General features: G+C 51.3%; 1 protein-coding gene across 1 annotated transcript in view; it reads right to left on the bottom strand.

Moving 5' to 3' along the window:
* Positions 1–12,690, bottom strand: part of LOC138521852 (sialidase-1-like) — a 95,502-nt gene extending 82,812 nt beyond the window's left edge. The window contains exon 1 of the mRNA XM_069634997.1: positions 12,360–12,690. Coding sequence (XP_069491098.1) covers positions 12,360–12,557 — 198 coding nt within the window. The 5' untranslated portion in view covers positions 12,558–12,690. The remainder of the gene's footprint in view (positions 1–12,359) is intronic.
* Between the last annotated feature and the right edge of the window lie 299 nt (positions 12,691–12,989).

Raw genomic sequence — 12,989 nt, 5'->3', positions numbered from 1 at the left:
TGTCTTCTGGGGAGTGTGTCCTACGAGTTTGCAGGCGCTATGCAAAGCTAGTCTCGCATCGCAAATGACTACATTGTGCGCGAAGATTGGCTTTGTATTTTACAAATGCTTTGCATGTGTCATTAAGGGGATATTTATGTTTACAGCCGGGTTTCAATTTGAAGAACGTGTCCTTAGGTATTACATAGCCCCTGGGCACAAGGTTTTGTTAAAAACGGGTTCATTTTTGGGGGAGTAAAACGAGTTCAGTACGGCAAGGAGGCTTGTTTTCTCACAGCCTTCACGTCGCGGTAGCCTTCCAAGTCATTTCGGGGAATTAAATACAGGATATTTGTTTCCAGGGGCGCCCCCACGAGGCAGGTCTCTTGGTTGGGTGTAGCCGTGATATTGCGACTTTTTGGCGCGCTTGACCACGTTGCTGGCTTCAATGCCTTTGTTCAGGGGGATAGCTACAGGTGCAGCGGGGCAGGTGCAGGCACATGCTTGCTTTTATTTCACGTGGTATTCTTACAACAGGGCGGAAAGTGCATAATATTGGGGAATAAGGCTGTACCCAAACACGCTTCAAGTAAACTGTTATTTACGGCAGGGCTAGGGTCAAGGGGTTAAACAGGTAGGGGGGGAAGGGAGTTCATACATGCTTTCTTGGCATTATTTAAATTACTGTTTATGCTGCTGCTTGTTCCTAGATTCTTCGTTTGCTTTGAAATGCGGAGTACGGCAGCGGTAGAACAGCAATGGGGGGTGTAAGGAAGAGTGGGGGAATGGAGAGGTTTGGCACTTAGGGAACTAAGGGCTTTCTGGTAAGAGCCGCACTGAAAGGTTGGAACAGGGGCAGGGGGGGCGTGGTACCAACTTCAGTGAGGAGGCCCATTGATTTTGAGCTATTACAGAAGGTCATGACAGCAACTATGGGGGTGTGCTACTCTAAATACGTAAGCACCATGTTTAAAGCATGCTTCGCATTGGCCTTTTTTGGGGCCCTACGGATTAGTGAGCTAGTGGCTAAAGCAAAAAATGACCAGAGCTTCAGAGCCCTATTATGGGGAGATGTATTGCATAAGGGAGGGGGGATATTGGTCACCATCAGGATATCTAAAACAGACCAGCAGGCCAAGGGATGCGAGCTAGTGTAGGCCAGACTGGGACAGGAAGCGTTCTGCCCAGTAGAAAATATGACAGCATATTTTGAGATTAAGGGGGGGGGGAGCTGGGTTATTTGTTCTAACACGAGGACGGAACCCCACTTACCCAGTTCCAATTCAGGCGAGTCTTGGAGGGAGCCCTGGCGAGTTCCGGCGTGAATCCGGTTCAATATTCAATCCACTCGTTCCGCATAGGCGCAGCAACGACAGCAAGCAGGGAAGGCCTGGGGGAGGACAGGGTCAAAAAGATAGGGAGATGGGTATCCGACAAATACAAATTATATGTACGGTAACCAGGCCAATGCGGCCTGGGGGTGGGGGCTGGGCGGGGGGAGGGTGTGCGGGGGCTGAGGGCCCCGTGTGGTGCCGTGGGCACCACCTCTGCCACATATCTAATATGACCTCTCATGTCTCCACAGAAACCACCAGGGTATGGGGCGTGGGCCACTCCTTCGTGGCCAGGGCAGCTGCCAGAGCACGGACGGCGTTTTGGACCGGTAACCTCGGCCTCCGGAATACACAGATCAGTTGGATCGCCAAGGGGGGCTTAAAAAGCACGTTCTTATGGGATACATTGGAACAAGCAGCTCAGCAACACCCTTCTCCCGACATTCTGTTAATACATATTGGGGGCAATGATCTTGTGACGAAAGGGAGGAAGGATTTGACAGAGCTACTAAGAATAGGAAGGGCATTCAGGGAGTGCGAGGTGATGTGGTCTGAGATCCATGCGCTACGTCACTGGGCCATAGAGGAGGGGAGGAGGAAGACTAACAGTCGTATGGGGGGTTTCCTAAAAAGTAAGGGGATGGTATGGGTTCGGCACCCCCTTATTACCTTAAAGGTACCTGGTTATTTCGATAAGGACAAAACGCACCTGTCCGAGGTGGGCACAGCAATAATGTCATTAGAATGGAGGACGGCACTAAACAACGCGGGATGCACGTGATGGGGTACAGATCGAAAGGGCGTGGGTGGGGGGCAATTCCTCCTCTTACCACCCCCCTCCCCCCAACCCCGCTTTCCCCCCAACCCCCCATCCCCCAAACATCCACACGAATGAGCAGAAGGTGAGGTGCGGGGGCATGCTAAAGCAAAACTAAAACTAAGAGGGGAGTGCCCTGTGCAGGCTGGGGGGGGAACTCTCCGCCGCCGGCAGCCAGCAGAGAGTCTTGGAGGCGTCACAGGTCAATCCCTTTAACGAAGCACTGGCAGACCCATAGGGGAATGATCAGCCAACAGATTAGATTTACGGTGCCCCAAGAGTAATATGCTCGGGGGAGGCCCTGGGAAAAAGGGGAGGGATTTAGGGGACTTGGGAGCCAATTCCAAGCCCAAAATTGCAGGGGGGGGGGTTAGAACGAATAAACTCACAAACAAGGCCATCAAGGGACGTCGGTCGGGGGGGAGCAAGAGGAGACTACGGGGGGCTCAGATAACGGTGACAAAATAACAGCAAGGGGAAGTCTTCACAGAAGGAGGGGGGCATGAGGGGGGAGGGAGGTGGGGGATCCAAGACAGGGCGGCAAGGCGAATAGAGGGAACAGGGGGGAGGAAGCCAGTCCCAAGGAATAAGGGGGGGGGGGCGCAAGGACCAAAAGCTGGGGGACAGGAGACGGGGTACAGAAGAACAGGGCTGGGAAGTCTGCCTCTGGGGGGAAATGGAGCTAGGATATGGAGGGGCAGAAACGACAGGGAGGGGGGGTTTGGCGGGACCCAAAAAACTGGGGACCTAGCGAGTGGAGGAGCAAGCTTGGGAAAGGAAGGAAGGAGAAGGGATAGGATACCCGGAAGAAAGATTACGCTGGCAGGGAGGCACTGGGCCAGACTTCACAGGGAGGCCTTGGGGGGAGAGGGAACTGGGAAGTTCTTAGGGGCTCGGCAAGACGGAAGGGAGACATGGGGGTGCAGAATAGATAGGATTGGGCTTCCAGTACAAGCGGCAATTGGGGGACGAAGGGGGGACAGAGTAGAAAGGACTCAAAATAGACGGGCATCGCAAAGCGATGACCATATAGGCAGGCAGAAAGGTGTGGGCCGGCACCGGAGGGCGGTGTCGGCCTTAACGACGGATGTGGGATATGTGTAGCGTTGGGGCACTTGTGGTGGTGCCGGTATAGGAACCTGAACACTACCGAGGCACCGTGTGGCTGCCTGTTTTATGTAGACCTAGACCCAGGACACGGGGCAAGTGTCAGGGTAGGAGGGGGGAGGGCAGGGCATTCCCAACAAAGACCTAGAGCAAAAGGGGGGGCATATGGCAAAAGTCGGTCATGGGAAATCTACAAACGGCCCGGGGTAGAGAGGTTATTAGCAAGGGCCGGGCTGAACCTGAGGCGTCCACCGGACGAGGACGGTGAGGGAGGGGGGGCAAGGGATACCTAGGTAGCCGCACACAGAGTAGTATACCTGTGGTGGTGAATTGGTGAATTACGGATCGCCTGTAAGATAACTCCAAGACTTTATGCAAAATAAAGCTGCTGAGGCATTTTAATCTTCCAACTTTACAAGGTGTCAGAGTTGTTTTTTCCAACATGTGATGTATGACATATGCCGGGTTGCATGAGGGGAGGAGAGGGGGGAGGGGAGTGAGGGGCCAGGGCATGGGGGAGGACAAGGCACTGGGGTGCCCACGCTATGGCACACACACCCAGCGCTGGTCATTGGGCCGGAGTTTCTCGGATCCGACGCGTCTCGAATCAGAGAAAACTATTTGTGCCGATTACTGTAAACGATCTATGTATGTTCCCGAGACAGAGGGAATCGCACTCGGATCATCAGGACCGGACCAAAGGCGTGCCACTTAACCTCTAGACTACAGGAACCTCTGGAGAGAGCACATGTGAATATTCCTGTCATGATTGTGCTCTGCAGAACATAATGAAGCACAGCTGTGTTCATTTAAAAGACGTGCCCCTTTCCTAGTTTACTTGCAGCATTACAGAAAACGCCTCTTTGCTTTAACAATGTATTAATGAATCCCCTGCAATGTAAAAGTTTATTTATTGGGGAGGGGTTGTAGTTAAGACAATGTGTCACCTCCCACGTGTATTGCCCTTTTAAGGTGGGCCATGACTAAAAAGGAGCCCCGTCAGGCACGTGCACCAGAAAGGCTGCAGACTCCTGAAGAGGAACGACTGAGTCGGTCTCATTCATTTCATGATGCCATGGGACCCTCGTGCCGGTGGCAGAGGTCTGCATGGTCATGGCTCGCCCTGCCCCTACCCCAGATGGTGCCGATGCCCCATAGCACCCTGGGGCCTGCTGGAGGTCCATAGCACGCCCCAACCCCCAGAGGCACTGGGCCTCGATGAGGCCGATGCCCCATAGCACCCCGGGGCCTGCTGGAGGGCCATAGCACGCCCCAACCCCCAGAGGCACTGGGCCTCGCTGAGGCCGATGCCCCATAGCACCCCGGGGCCTGCTGGACGTCCATAGCACGCCCCAACCCCCCGAGGCACTGGGCCTCGATGGGGCCGATGCCCCATAGCACCCCGGGGCCTGCTGGAGGACCATAGCACGCCCCAACCCCTAGAGGCACTGGGCCTCGATGGGGCCGATGCCCCATAGCAACCCGGGGCCTGCTGGAGGTCCATAGCACGCCCCAACCCCCAGAGGCACTGGGCCTCGATGGGGCCGATGCCCCCATAGCACCCCGGGGCCTGCTGGTGGTCCATAGCACGCCCCAACCACCAGAGGCACTGGGCCTCGATGGGGTCGATGCCCCCATAGCACCCCGGGGCCTGCTGGAGGTCCATAGCACGCCCCAACCACCAGAGGCACTGGGCCTCGATGGGGCCCGATGCCCCATAGCACCCCGGGACCTGCTGGAGGTCCATAGCACGCCCCAACCCCGAGAGGCACTTGGCCTCGATGGGGCCGATGCCCCATAGCACCCCGGGGCCTGCTGGAGGTCCATAGCACGCCCCCAACCCCCCCCCCCCCCCGAGAGGCACTGGGCCTCGATGGGGCCGATGCCCCATAGCACCCTGGGTCCTGCTGGAGGTCCATAGCACGCCCCAACCACGAGGCGCACTGGGCCTCGATGGGGCCGATGCCCCATAGCACCCCGGGGCCTGCTGGAGGTCCATAGCACGCCCCAACCCCCCCTCCGCCCCCGAGAGGCACTGGGCCTCGATGGGGCCGATGCCCCATAGCATCCCGGGTCCTGCTGGAGGTCTATAGCACGCCCCAACCTAGCACCCTGGGGCCTGCTGGAGGTCCATAGCACGCCCCAACCCCCAGAGGCACTGGGCCTCGATGGGGCCGATGCCCCATAGCACCCTGGGGCCTGCTGGAGGTCCATAGCACGCCCCAACCCCCAGAGGCACTGGGCCTCGATGGGGCCGATGCCCCATAGCACCCTGGGGCCTGCTGGAGGTCCATAGCACGCCCCAACCCCCAGAGGCACTGAGCCTCGATGGGGCCAATGCCCCACAGCACCCTGGGGCCTGCTGGATGCCCATAGCAGGCCCCCCACTATGCAAAAGGGGTTCTAAGAAAAGTCTTGCAAGTTCTCCTGCACATTAACGTGCAACCCCCCTCTGCCCCCCCACGCGCACATAATCAAGCCCCCAGTTTCCATTCCAGCATTGGGCACACCCACATGCATACCACCCTAACCCCCCCTATCCCCCCAGGAAGTGGGATGCGCTGCATCTCAGGCAAACAGATGTCGAGTGCCTCAGGTCTGAGGGACCTAAAAAAGGCACGTCATCCAGGTGTGAAATCCAGCTGACCAGCTACAAATGGTTTCCATTTCATCCAGACATTCACCTATACAAGGTGAAATACCAACTGGCGCCAATAGACACCTGCCACCAGTTCCAAGCTGTAGCTGGAATTCAAAGGACATTATCCAGAAACCAGTGCACTTCGCAGAGATCCACTAGAAATTATGTGTAACTGGTCGCGTGTGCCGTCACAAGAATCAACCACCCGGTATTTCTTCAGGGTCCATCACAAGGTGACAGCAAGGTCCTGCAAAGCATTCTGGGGCTGTAACCCCCCCCTACCCTCACCCTACTTCTGCCAGTGGAAACTCAGGTAGAGTGCCAGAGCTTGCAGGGGTCAACAGCAATGGTGACCTCTCAGGCAATGACCCCAGCCCCTCAAAAAAGCCCACAACTATTGCATCAGTGCCATGAATGTATATGTTAACTCTCTGGCCTGAAGTGCCCGACCCCACCATCCATAGCGCTTTGGCACTATATAAAAAAAATTCACCGAAACAAGAGGACATGTTTTGGCCTCACTGGGCATCGCCAGTGAGGTGAAGCCTGGGTCTCTAGGTCCAGGCAACCAAGTAGTTACGATTCATTCAAAAAACATACCCGTGGTTGCAGTTTGACAAGCTTGATTTATTTTATTAATTTATAAAGTGCACAAACAGCCTGAGGGCATCGATTTGCCTAGGGTTTCCTCCTTCCCATGCCAGCAAAGTAGGCTGGAAATGAAAGGTTTGGAGGGGAGACTTGAGCAATGCCTGTGGTTAATTCAAAACCTTCATCCTTCAGTTAATAATTCTCAGGTCACATAAAATCCTTGCAGTAGGCACATTCACCTGCTGAGCCTTCACACCCGGGAAGAACATGCTCCCAATAGATAGTCATTTGGATCCCAACACCTGCAATGCTAGCTCAACCTCAAAAGGGATAGTTCACTCTAAAATTGTATTGGCTAAAATGATGGCCCATAATCAAAAATATTTTTCAACAAAGTTCCTATGTAAAGTTTTGAGCAAATGAGGCTCAAACTCAATATTTTCAATCACTAGGAGGCATTCATTTTGTGAAATGGATGAGCCTCCTGTGCTTGTCGCAATTCTGCCCATGCGGCACTAATGAAACAAAAGCCAGCCAGCTGTAATACACAAAAGCTAGCACTGGGTGGCTTTTGCTTCATTATTGCCAGAGAGCAGAGATTAACACAAGCTGCTGCTGGTAAGTGCTTTAAAATGTAATTCTTTTTTGAAAGCACTGCAAAATAAATGCTGCGGTTTTCTTTCCAACTTAGAAATAAAACTGCAGCATGTATAATGTATTTATGTTTGCTGTGGTTTCAGCTTCGCGTCTCCTGGGCTTCCCCAACCCGGGTTGGGGGAGCCCAGGAGACTCGAAGATGAAGCCACAGCAAACAAATACAACGTTGTTGCATTTATATATGCTGCGGTTTTCCTTCTACATTTCCTGGAGCCCGAGAAACGTAGAAAGAAAACTGCAGCATTTACAAATACAACATTGTATTTCTGACCGCGGCGGCTTTCGCTTTGAGACTCCTGGACTTCCCCGGGTACGTTGTTGTATTTCTAAATGCTGCAGTATTTAGAAATACAACAATATTGTATTTCTGACTGCAGCGGCTTTTGCTTCGAGTCTGCTGGACTCCCCCAACCCGACATTCATTTTACATTTTCGGTGCTACCCAAGCCCAGGGAAGCACAGAAAATGTAAAATGAAAAAGGCAAAAAGCAAAGCCGCCGCAGTCAGAAATACAACGTTGTTGTACTTGCGATTGCCGTGGTTTTCCAACCACAGCAATCACAAATACAACAAAATTGTATTTATAATTGCTGCGCCTTCGCTTTTTGCCTTTTCGTTTTATGTTTTCTGTGCTTCCCTGGGCTTGGGGAGCACCAAAAACGTAAAATGAAAGTGAAGGCAGCCTTCCAAGCTCATGTACAGCTCTGCTCTGGCTGCAGTAAGCAAAAGCTCCCAGTAGGGGGCTTTTGCTGCTTGTTTAGTGCCACCATGGCAGAGCTTAACATGAGCTGATGAGGCTGACAAAATGGATGCTCGCGTGTAAACGCTTTGAGCCTCGTTTGCTCAAAAGTTTACATAGGAACTTTCATTAAAATTATGTTTAATGCACGTTTTTCATTATTGCCCATCTGTTGGACAATAATAATTTTGAGCGCACTATTCCTTTGAAGACAGGCTGAAAGTGTGTCAACACATAAAAAGGCAACGATGTGAATAGTTTGCACACTTGACCTGAATCTTATGACAGTGCTGAGCAACTACACTTCTCATATAACGCAGATTTCCGGCATTGTATTGTACTTGTCATTTATATAGCACCTTTTACCATTATTATAGTCTCAATGCGCTGGTAGTGGGAACGCCCTCGGCGGCTTGAAGTTCAGAGTGTTGGAGGTAATGGAGTAAGATTAGGATGTGTGTGTGCACATTTGGCCCAAACTATTTGCAACAACAGGAGCACAGGATGTACTTCCTGGTTCTTCAAGGTGGACAGCGTGGCAAGTATACCCAGATATGGAGCGCTTACTGAGTCTTTTCAATTGTTACCTTTGCCATAGGTGGCCCCTCCTATAGTTCACCCCAAGCCAATCCGCCTCGCTTGCTCTCTGGCTTCATTGTGACACTCTCCCGTTACAGCCCGATCCCAAACAATGCCACCTCAGAATGATGTTTGGGTATGCCTAGTGACGGCCCGGGACTTGGAGAGGCTGCGATGCCCGGGAGTGAACCCCAGGTTATAATTATTTTTTTTAATAAAACGCACCCAAAACCAACGAGTAGTTTCGAAGCGCGGGATGGGGATTCAAACCCGGGTTGTGCTGCGTTGTCTTTCTTCCAAGACAAACGCGTTGCCCCCGAGCCATCCTTCCTCCCCAGGGAAGTGTACGTCTAGCAATCTTCACGGTGCAGGATTTGAAGGGGTATACCCAACAGCATGTAAGCCAAGCCCCCCCCATCCCCATTTACAGGAAATGTATCTGGCTGTGACATCCAGTGCTTTCTATGGTGCCTAATAGTAAACTGTATCTAAGCACCCCTAATATTGGCTGACAAGAAACAGAGGCTGAAAGAGTTAAAGGGTTTTCTCTGTATGACAACCATGTCATCGTTTAGTCAAAGATGCTCCGATTACTCACCAGTAATCATTAATACTAGTCCTACTTTTCCTCTTCACGGTACAGACTAAGACAGCCGCACTGCCTTCCAACAGAAAGCAACACAGGGACAGTGTTTTGGTTGTGTGATTGCTAGTAGTTAACATCCAGCGGTCCATCTCGACTGCGGCAAGAGCTTATTGAAGAGAGGTCCGATCTGTGCAGGGCCCTTAGACTGTAGGGGGATGAAGTTATACTGGATGGTTGTGACCCATGTTGTTTTGGTGTATTTGGAGTGACGGTTTTGAATAAGCCTATGCCTCCTTTCCCCCAAACCTCTGAGGTACTCGGTAGCAAGAAGAACCCGATTGGGCAACAAAGATGTTGTGGATATTGGTCCTATTCTGGGCACTTTGGCATCAGGCTCTGGTCATCTGGTTATTCAGCCCACCTGAGAAACGGCTCTTGGTGCTGCAGGCAGAATTGCTTGTCGATTATTGTTGAGGCAGCAACCCCTCGTCCAGAGGGCTTCCTCACGCCAATGACCATGGGCCCCTCAAAGAAAGGGAGGGTTGAGCAGCAGAGGTTAGGGTCTTGTGAGCCCCAGCCTCTCTTTCAGACTCTTGAGGAGTTCCTGCACTGGTGGTCAGTCATTAGCCCAGTCCCTGGCAGCTGTTTTGAAGTCCTTTTCTCAAGGTTGGACAGACGGCGCACTTGGACTACTGCGGGCCAATAGTTGGTAGGGGTACTCTTGGATAAGGTGTCTTTCTGAAGCTGACCAGCTACAAATGGTTTCCATTTCATCCAGACATTCACCTATACAAGGTGAAATACCAACTGGCGCCAATAGACACCTGCCACCAGTTCCAAGCTGTAGCTGGAATTCAAAGGACATTATCCAGAAACCAGTGCACTTCGCAGAGATCCACATCACCAGGGTTTTTGTCACATCCAGGTTGGTCTCTGTAAGGGATTTCCTTCACGCTTTGTTACCTCCTGGGGCGGGTTTGTGACTCTCCATGGAATGGCTACTCCTACCTACTGTGATGGGTCGGGAGGGCTAGGCCATTCCTTTTCGGTCCAAGTATGTGCCTGTCCTATGTTAATGTTAAAGGTATTTGTACTGCGCACCGTCACCAACGGAATTGGTCCCCTGGCGGATCTGCAAACGAGAAGGCGGGGTGGGCGAGAAGGGAGTAGGATAGTGAGATAAGTGGTGTCCTGTTGGCAGCTTCAGTTTGGTTAACACTGTGCGCTGAGCTTTGGTGCGAGTATCGGATCGATGTCAGTCCTCGTGTGCTGTTGGTGCGGCTTATGTGTTGTTTGTTGTTGCAGTGTAGTCAAGTACATGCGGTTTGCAACTGCGAGAGGTGGTTGTTTTGCGCGAGTTCAGTATGCAGAAATAAGAGCTTTTTGGTTAGTGGGGTATATATCTCGCAGCTAACATATGCAATTTGGGTAAATGCCTAGATTTGAGAGCATCGGCTAGTGGGAGAGAGGTCTGGTTTCTACAGTACAGAAGGTTTCAAATATAATATACACAGATGGAGGCTATGCCTCGATTTGAGAGTCCTGTATAGTGGGAGAAAGGCCTAGGTTTCAAATATAATATACAAAGGTGGAGGCTACACCTAGATTTGAGAGTCCAGCTACATCTAGCGCGAGAGTCCTGTATAGTGGGAGAAAGGCCTAGGTTTCATGTTTTAGGTTTCAGCATATACTAAAGTGGGTTTAGTATTATAGCAGACACATATGGTTTGTTATACCTATATTTGAGAGTATATGAACAATTTGGTGGGGTGCAATGCAGACTGGTAATCACAAGAGGGGTTTGTTTGCACCAACCTGCTAGCACTGAGCGACCCTGGATGCCATTTATCCTCAGTGACCGTGTCGCACTTGCAGGAGAGATAGAGGTACAAGACCCCACCTCTAAAGCTAGATCGTCATCGAACACACCCTCCTGCACACAAATGCGCCACACTTAAATTTCTGTGATTCAGAACCTGTTTCACATCCAGTTCTGGAGATACATCTTAATTTGCCCTATATTGGTGACACGTGTTTCAGCAAAATGTCATTGCCTTTCTCAAACCAGGGCTCATTTCTGTCAAGCAACAATAATGCTATTGCGGTCTGCGCACATCGTAATAGCTGGGTTCAAGCCCCGACAAATAAGCAGCTTGTCTAGTGTGTCTGTTAGGGCCTAACGAGCTGCTTATTTGCCAGGGATTGAACCCAGTTATTACTATTATTGTTGCTTGACAGAAATAAGCCCTGGTTTAAGAAATGTTTCGGCAATGACATTTTGCCGAAACACGTGTCACCAATATAGGGCAAATTAAGATGTATCTCCAGAACTGGATGTGATAATAAACAACAGTTTCTGAATCACAGAACTTTCAGTGTGGCGCATTTGTATGTAGGAGGGTGTGTTAGACGATGATAATCATAATACTATCACAGTGTGGAGCAGTCTAACATTGACAGTACTATCAGTGTGGGTTCATTTGCTAAGTGGTAGGGGCTCCAGAGTAGAGTGACTGCTCTATTCTTCAGCCAGAACATTCCTACCTTGAGTGTAGCTGCTGGTTAACGGCTGGCTACTGGCTACCCCGGCTGGCCACTGGCTAACCCTGCTGACACTATACTTCATAGGCTAAGTACTGTGACAAGGAAGACGGACATGGAGGTAACGGACGGAGTACTAGAAGTCTTGGATCGGATGATAGCTCCCACATTCAGGTTAAAAAAAAAACAGACACTTGTAACTTTACTTGTCCCATGAGAATGCAAAATCGCAGCTAAAAGAATGGAGAGAAAAACAATAGGTCTGGCTTTGGACAACTAGACCTCCAAGACTACAGGGGCCACAATGCAGAACAAGTTTGTAATTAAAGATAACTTTCCAGAAAAGTCAATTATTACCTAGTACATAGAGTGACCCCCGCCCCTCTCCAGCCCCCTCTCACTATCAGAATACAGGCCACAAATAAAAAAAGTGCTCCTGCCTCATAATGTTACAATACTCAAAGAGAAATTAAAATCCAAAAACATCTCCCAGTACAGATACTCAATACAACAAAAAACCCACGGTGCTATTACTCGTCTAAGAATGCTCTGTGCCAAAGACAAGGCAAACCATGTCACTGAACTATAAGCCCCAGGAGGCACTCTGCGGATGTGAGGCACAGTTAGTACAAAATATCCCAACAGGACATGCAGAGTAAGTTGTCACATATATCCACAAAGGACTACAAATACCAGAATGCAAATAAAGCATAGGAGGAGGGCGTGAACTACAACTGGAAGGGCAGAACTTTGAGGGCTATCTCTTTGTTATGGAAAACCCATCTCACCTGAGTGAAGGCTGCCGATCCCCGGGAAACACCGATGGCGAGGAGCAGTGCAAAGAAAATGGGTGCGAGAAGCAACGGGCACAGGTTAGAGGCAGGCACCGGGGAGTTCCCGGTGTCACCCTCACTCATCAGATTCCGGGTGCACCCCTGGCCCCCAGACACTGGCGGGTCCCTTGGATACACCACATCTGTCTCCATGATAAACTATGACGAAAGCGAACTGCAGAACAAGCGGCACAACACATGCACCGCTTCATCGCCCTCCGTTTCCCAACCTGTAGCCTTGGGCTTGATCAGCTGACCTGCACCAGGAAGTGCAGAAGGATGGGGAAGCTCGAGGCTCCGCCCCCGCGCTGCACGAACTTGGCGGCCATATTGGAAGGGGAATCCTGCACATGGAACTGGCGAATTGTGGAAAAGTGAAACTCCACAGGCAGCGCTGCGCGAACATAGCGTCCATCTTGGAAAGGAGTCACGTTCAAGACCCCTGCAACATATCTGTAACAATGGTAGCAGGGTCGTCAGGGCATCTTCAAGGGGCCCTCAGCAACTACCCCTTAGGCAGTTACTTTCTGTATTACTTTCTTTCTGGGGCTTTAAACGTGTGCTTTTCACGAGCTGCATTTGCTG

Source organism: Ambystoma mexicanum, chromosome 13 (assembly GCF_040938575.1).
Source record: "Ambystoma mexicanum isolate Mex_15411 chromosome 13, UKY_AmexF1_1, whole genome shotgun sequence".
Lineage (NCBI taxonomy): Eukaryota > Metazoa > Chordata > Amphibia > Caudata > Ambystomatidae > Ambystoma > Ambystoma mexicanum.
The sequence above is the reverse complement of the archived record's forward strand: the minus strand, read 5'-3'. Positions and strand labels throughout refer to the sequence as shown.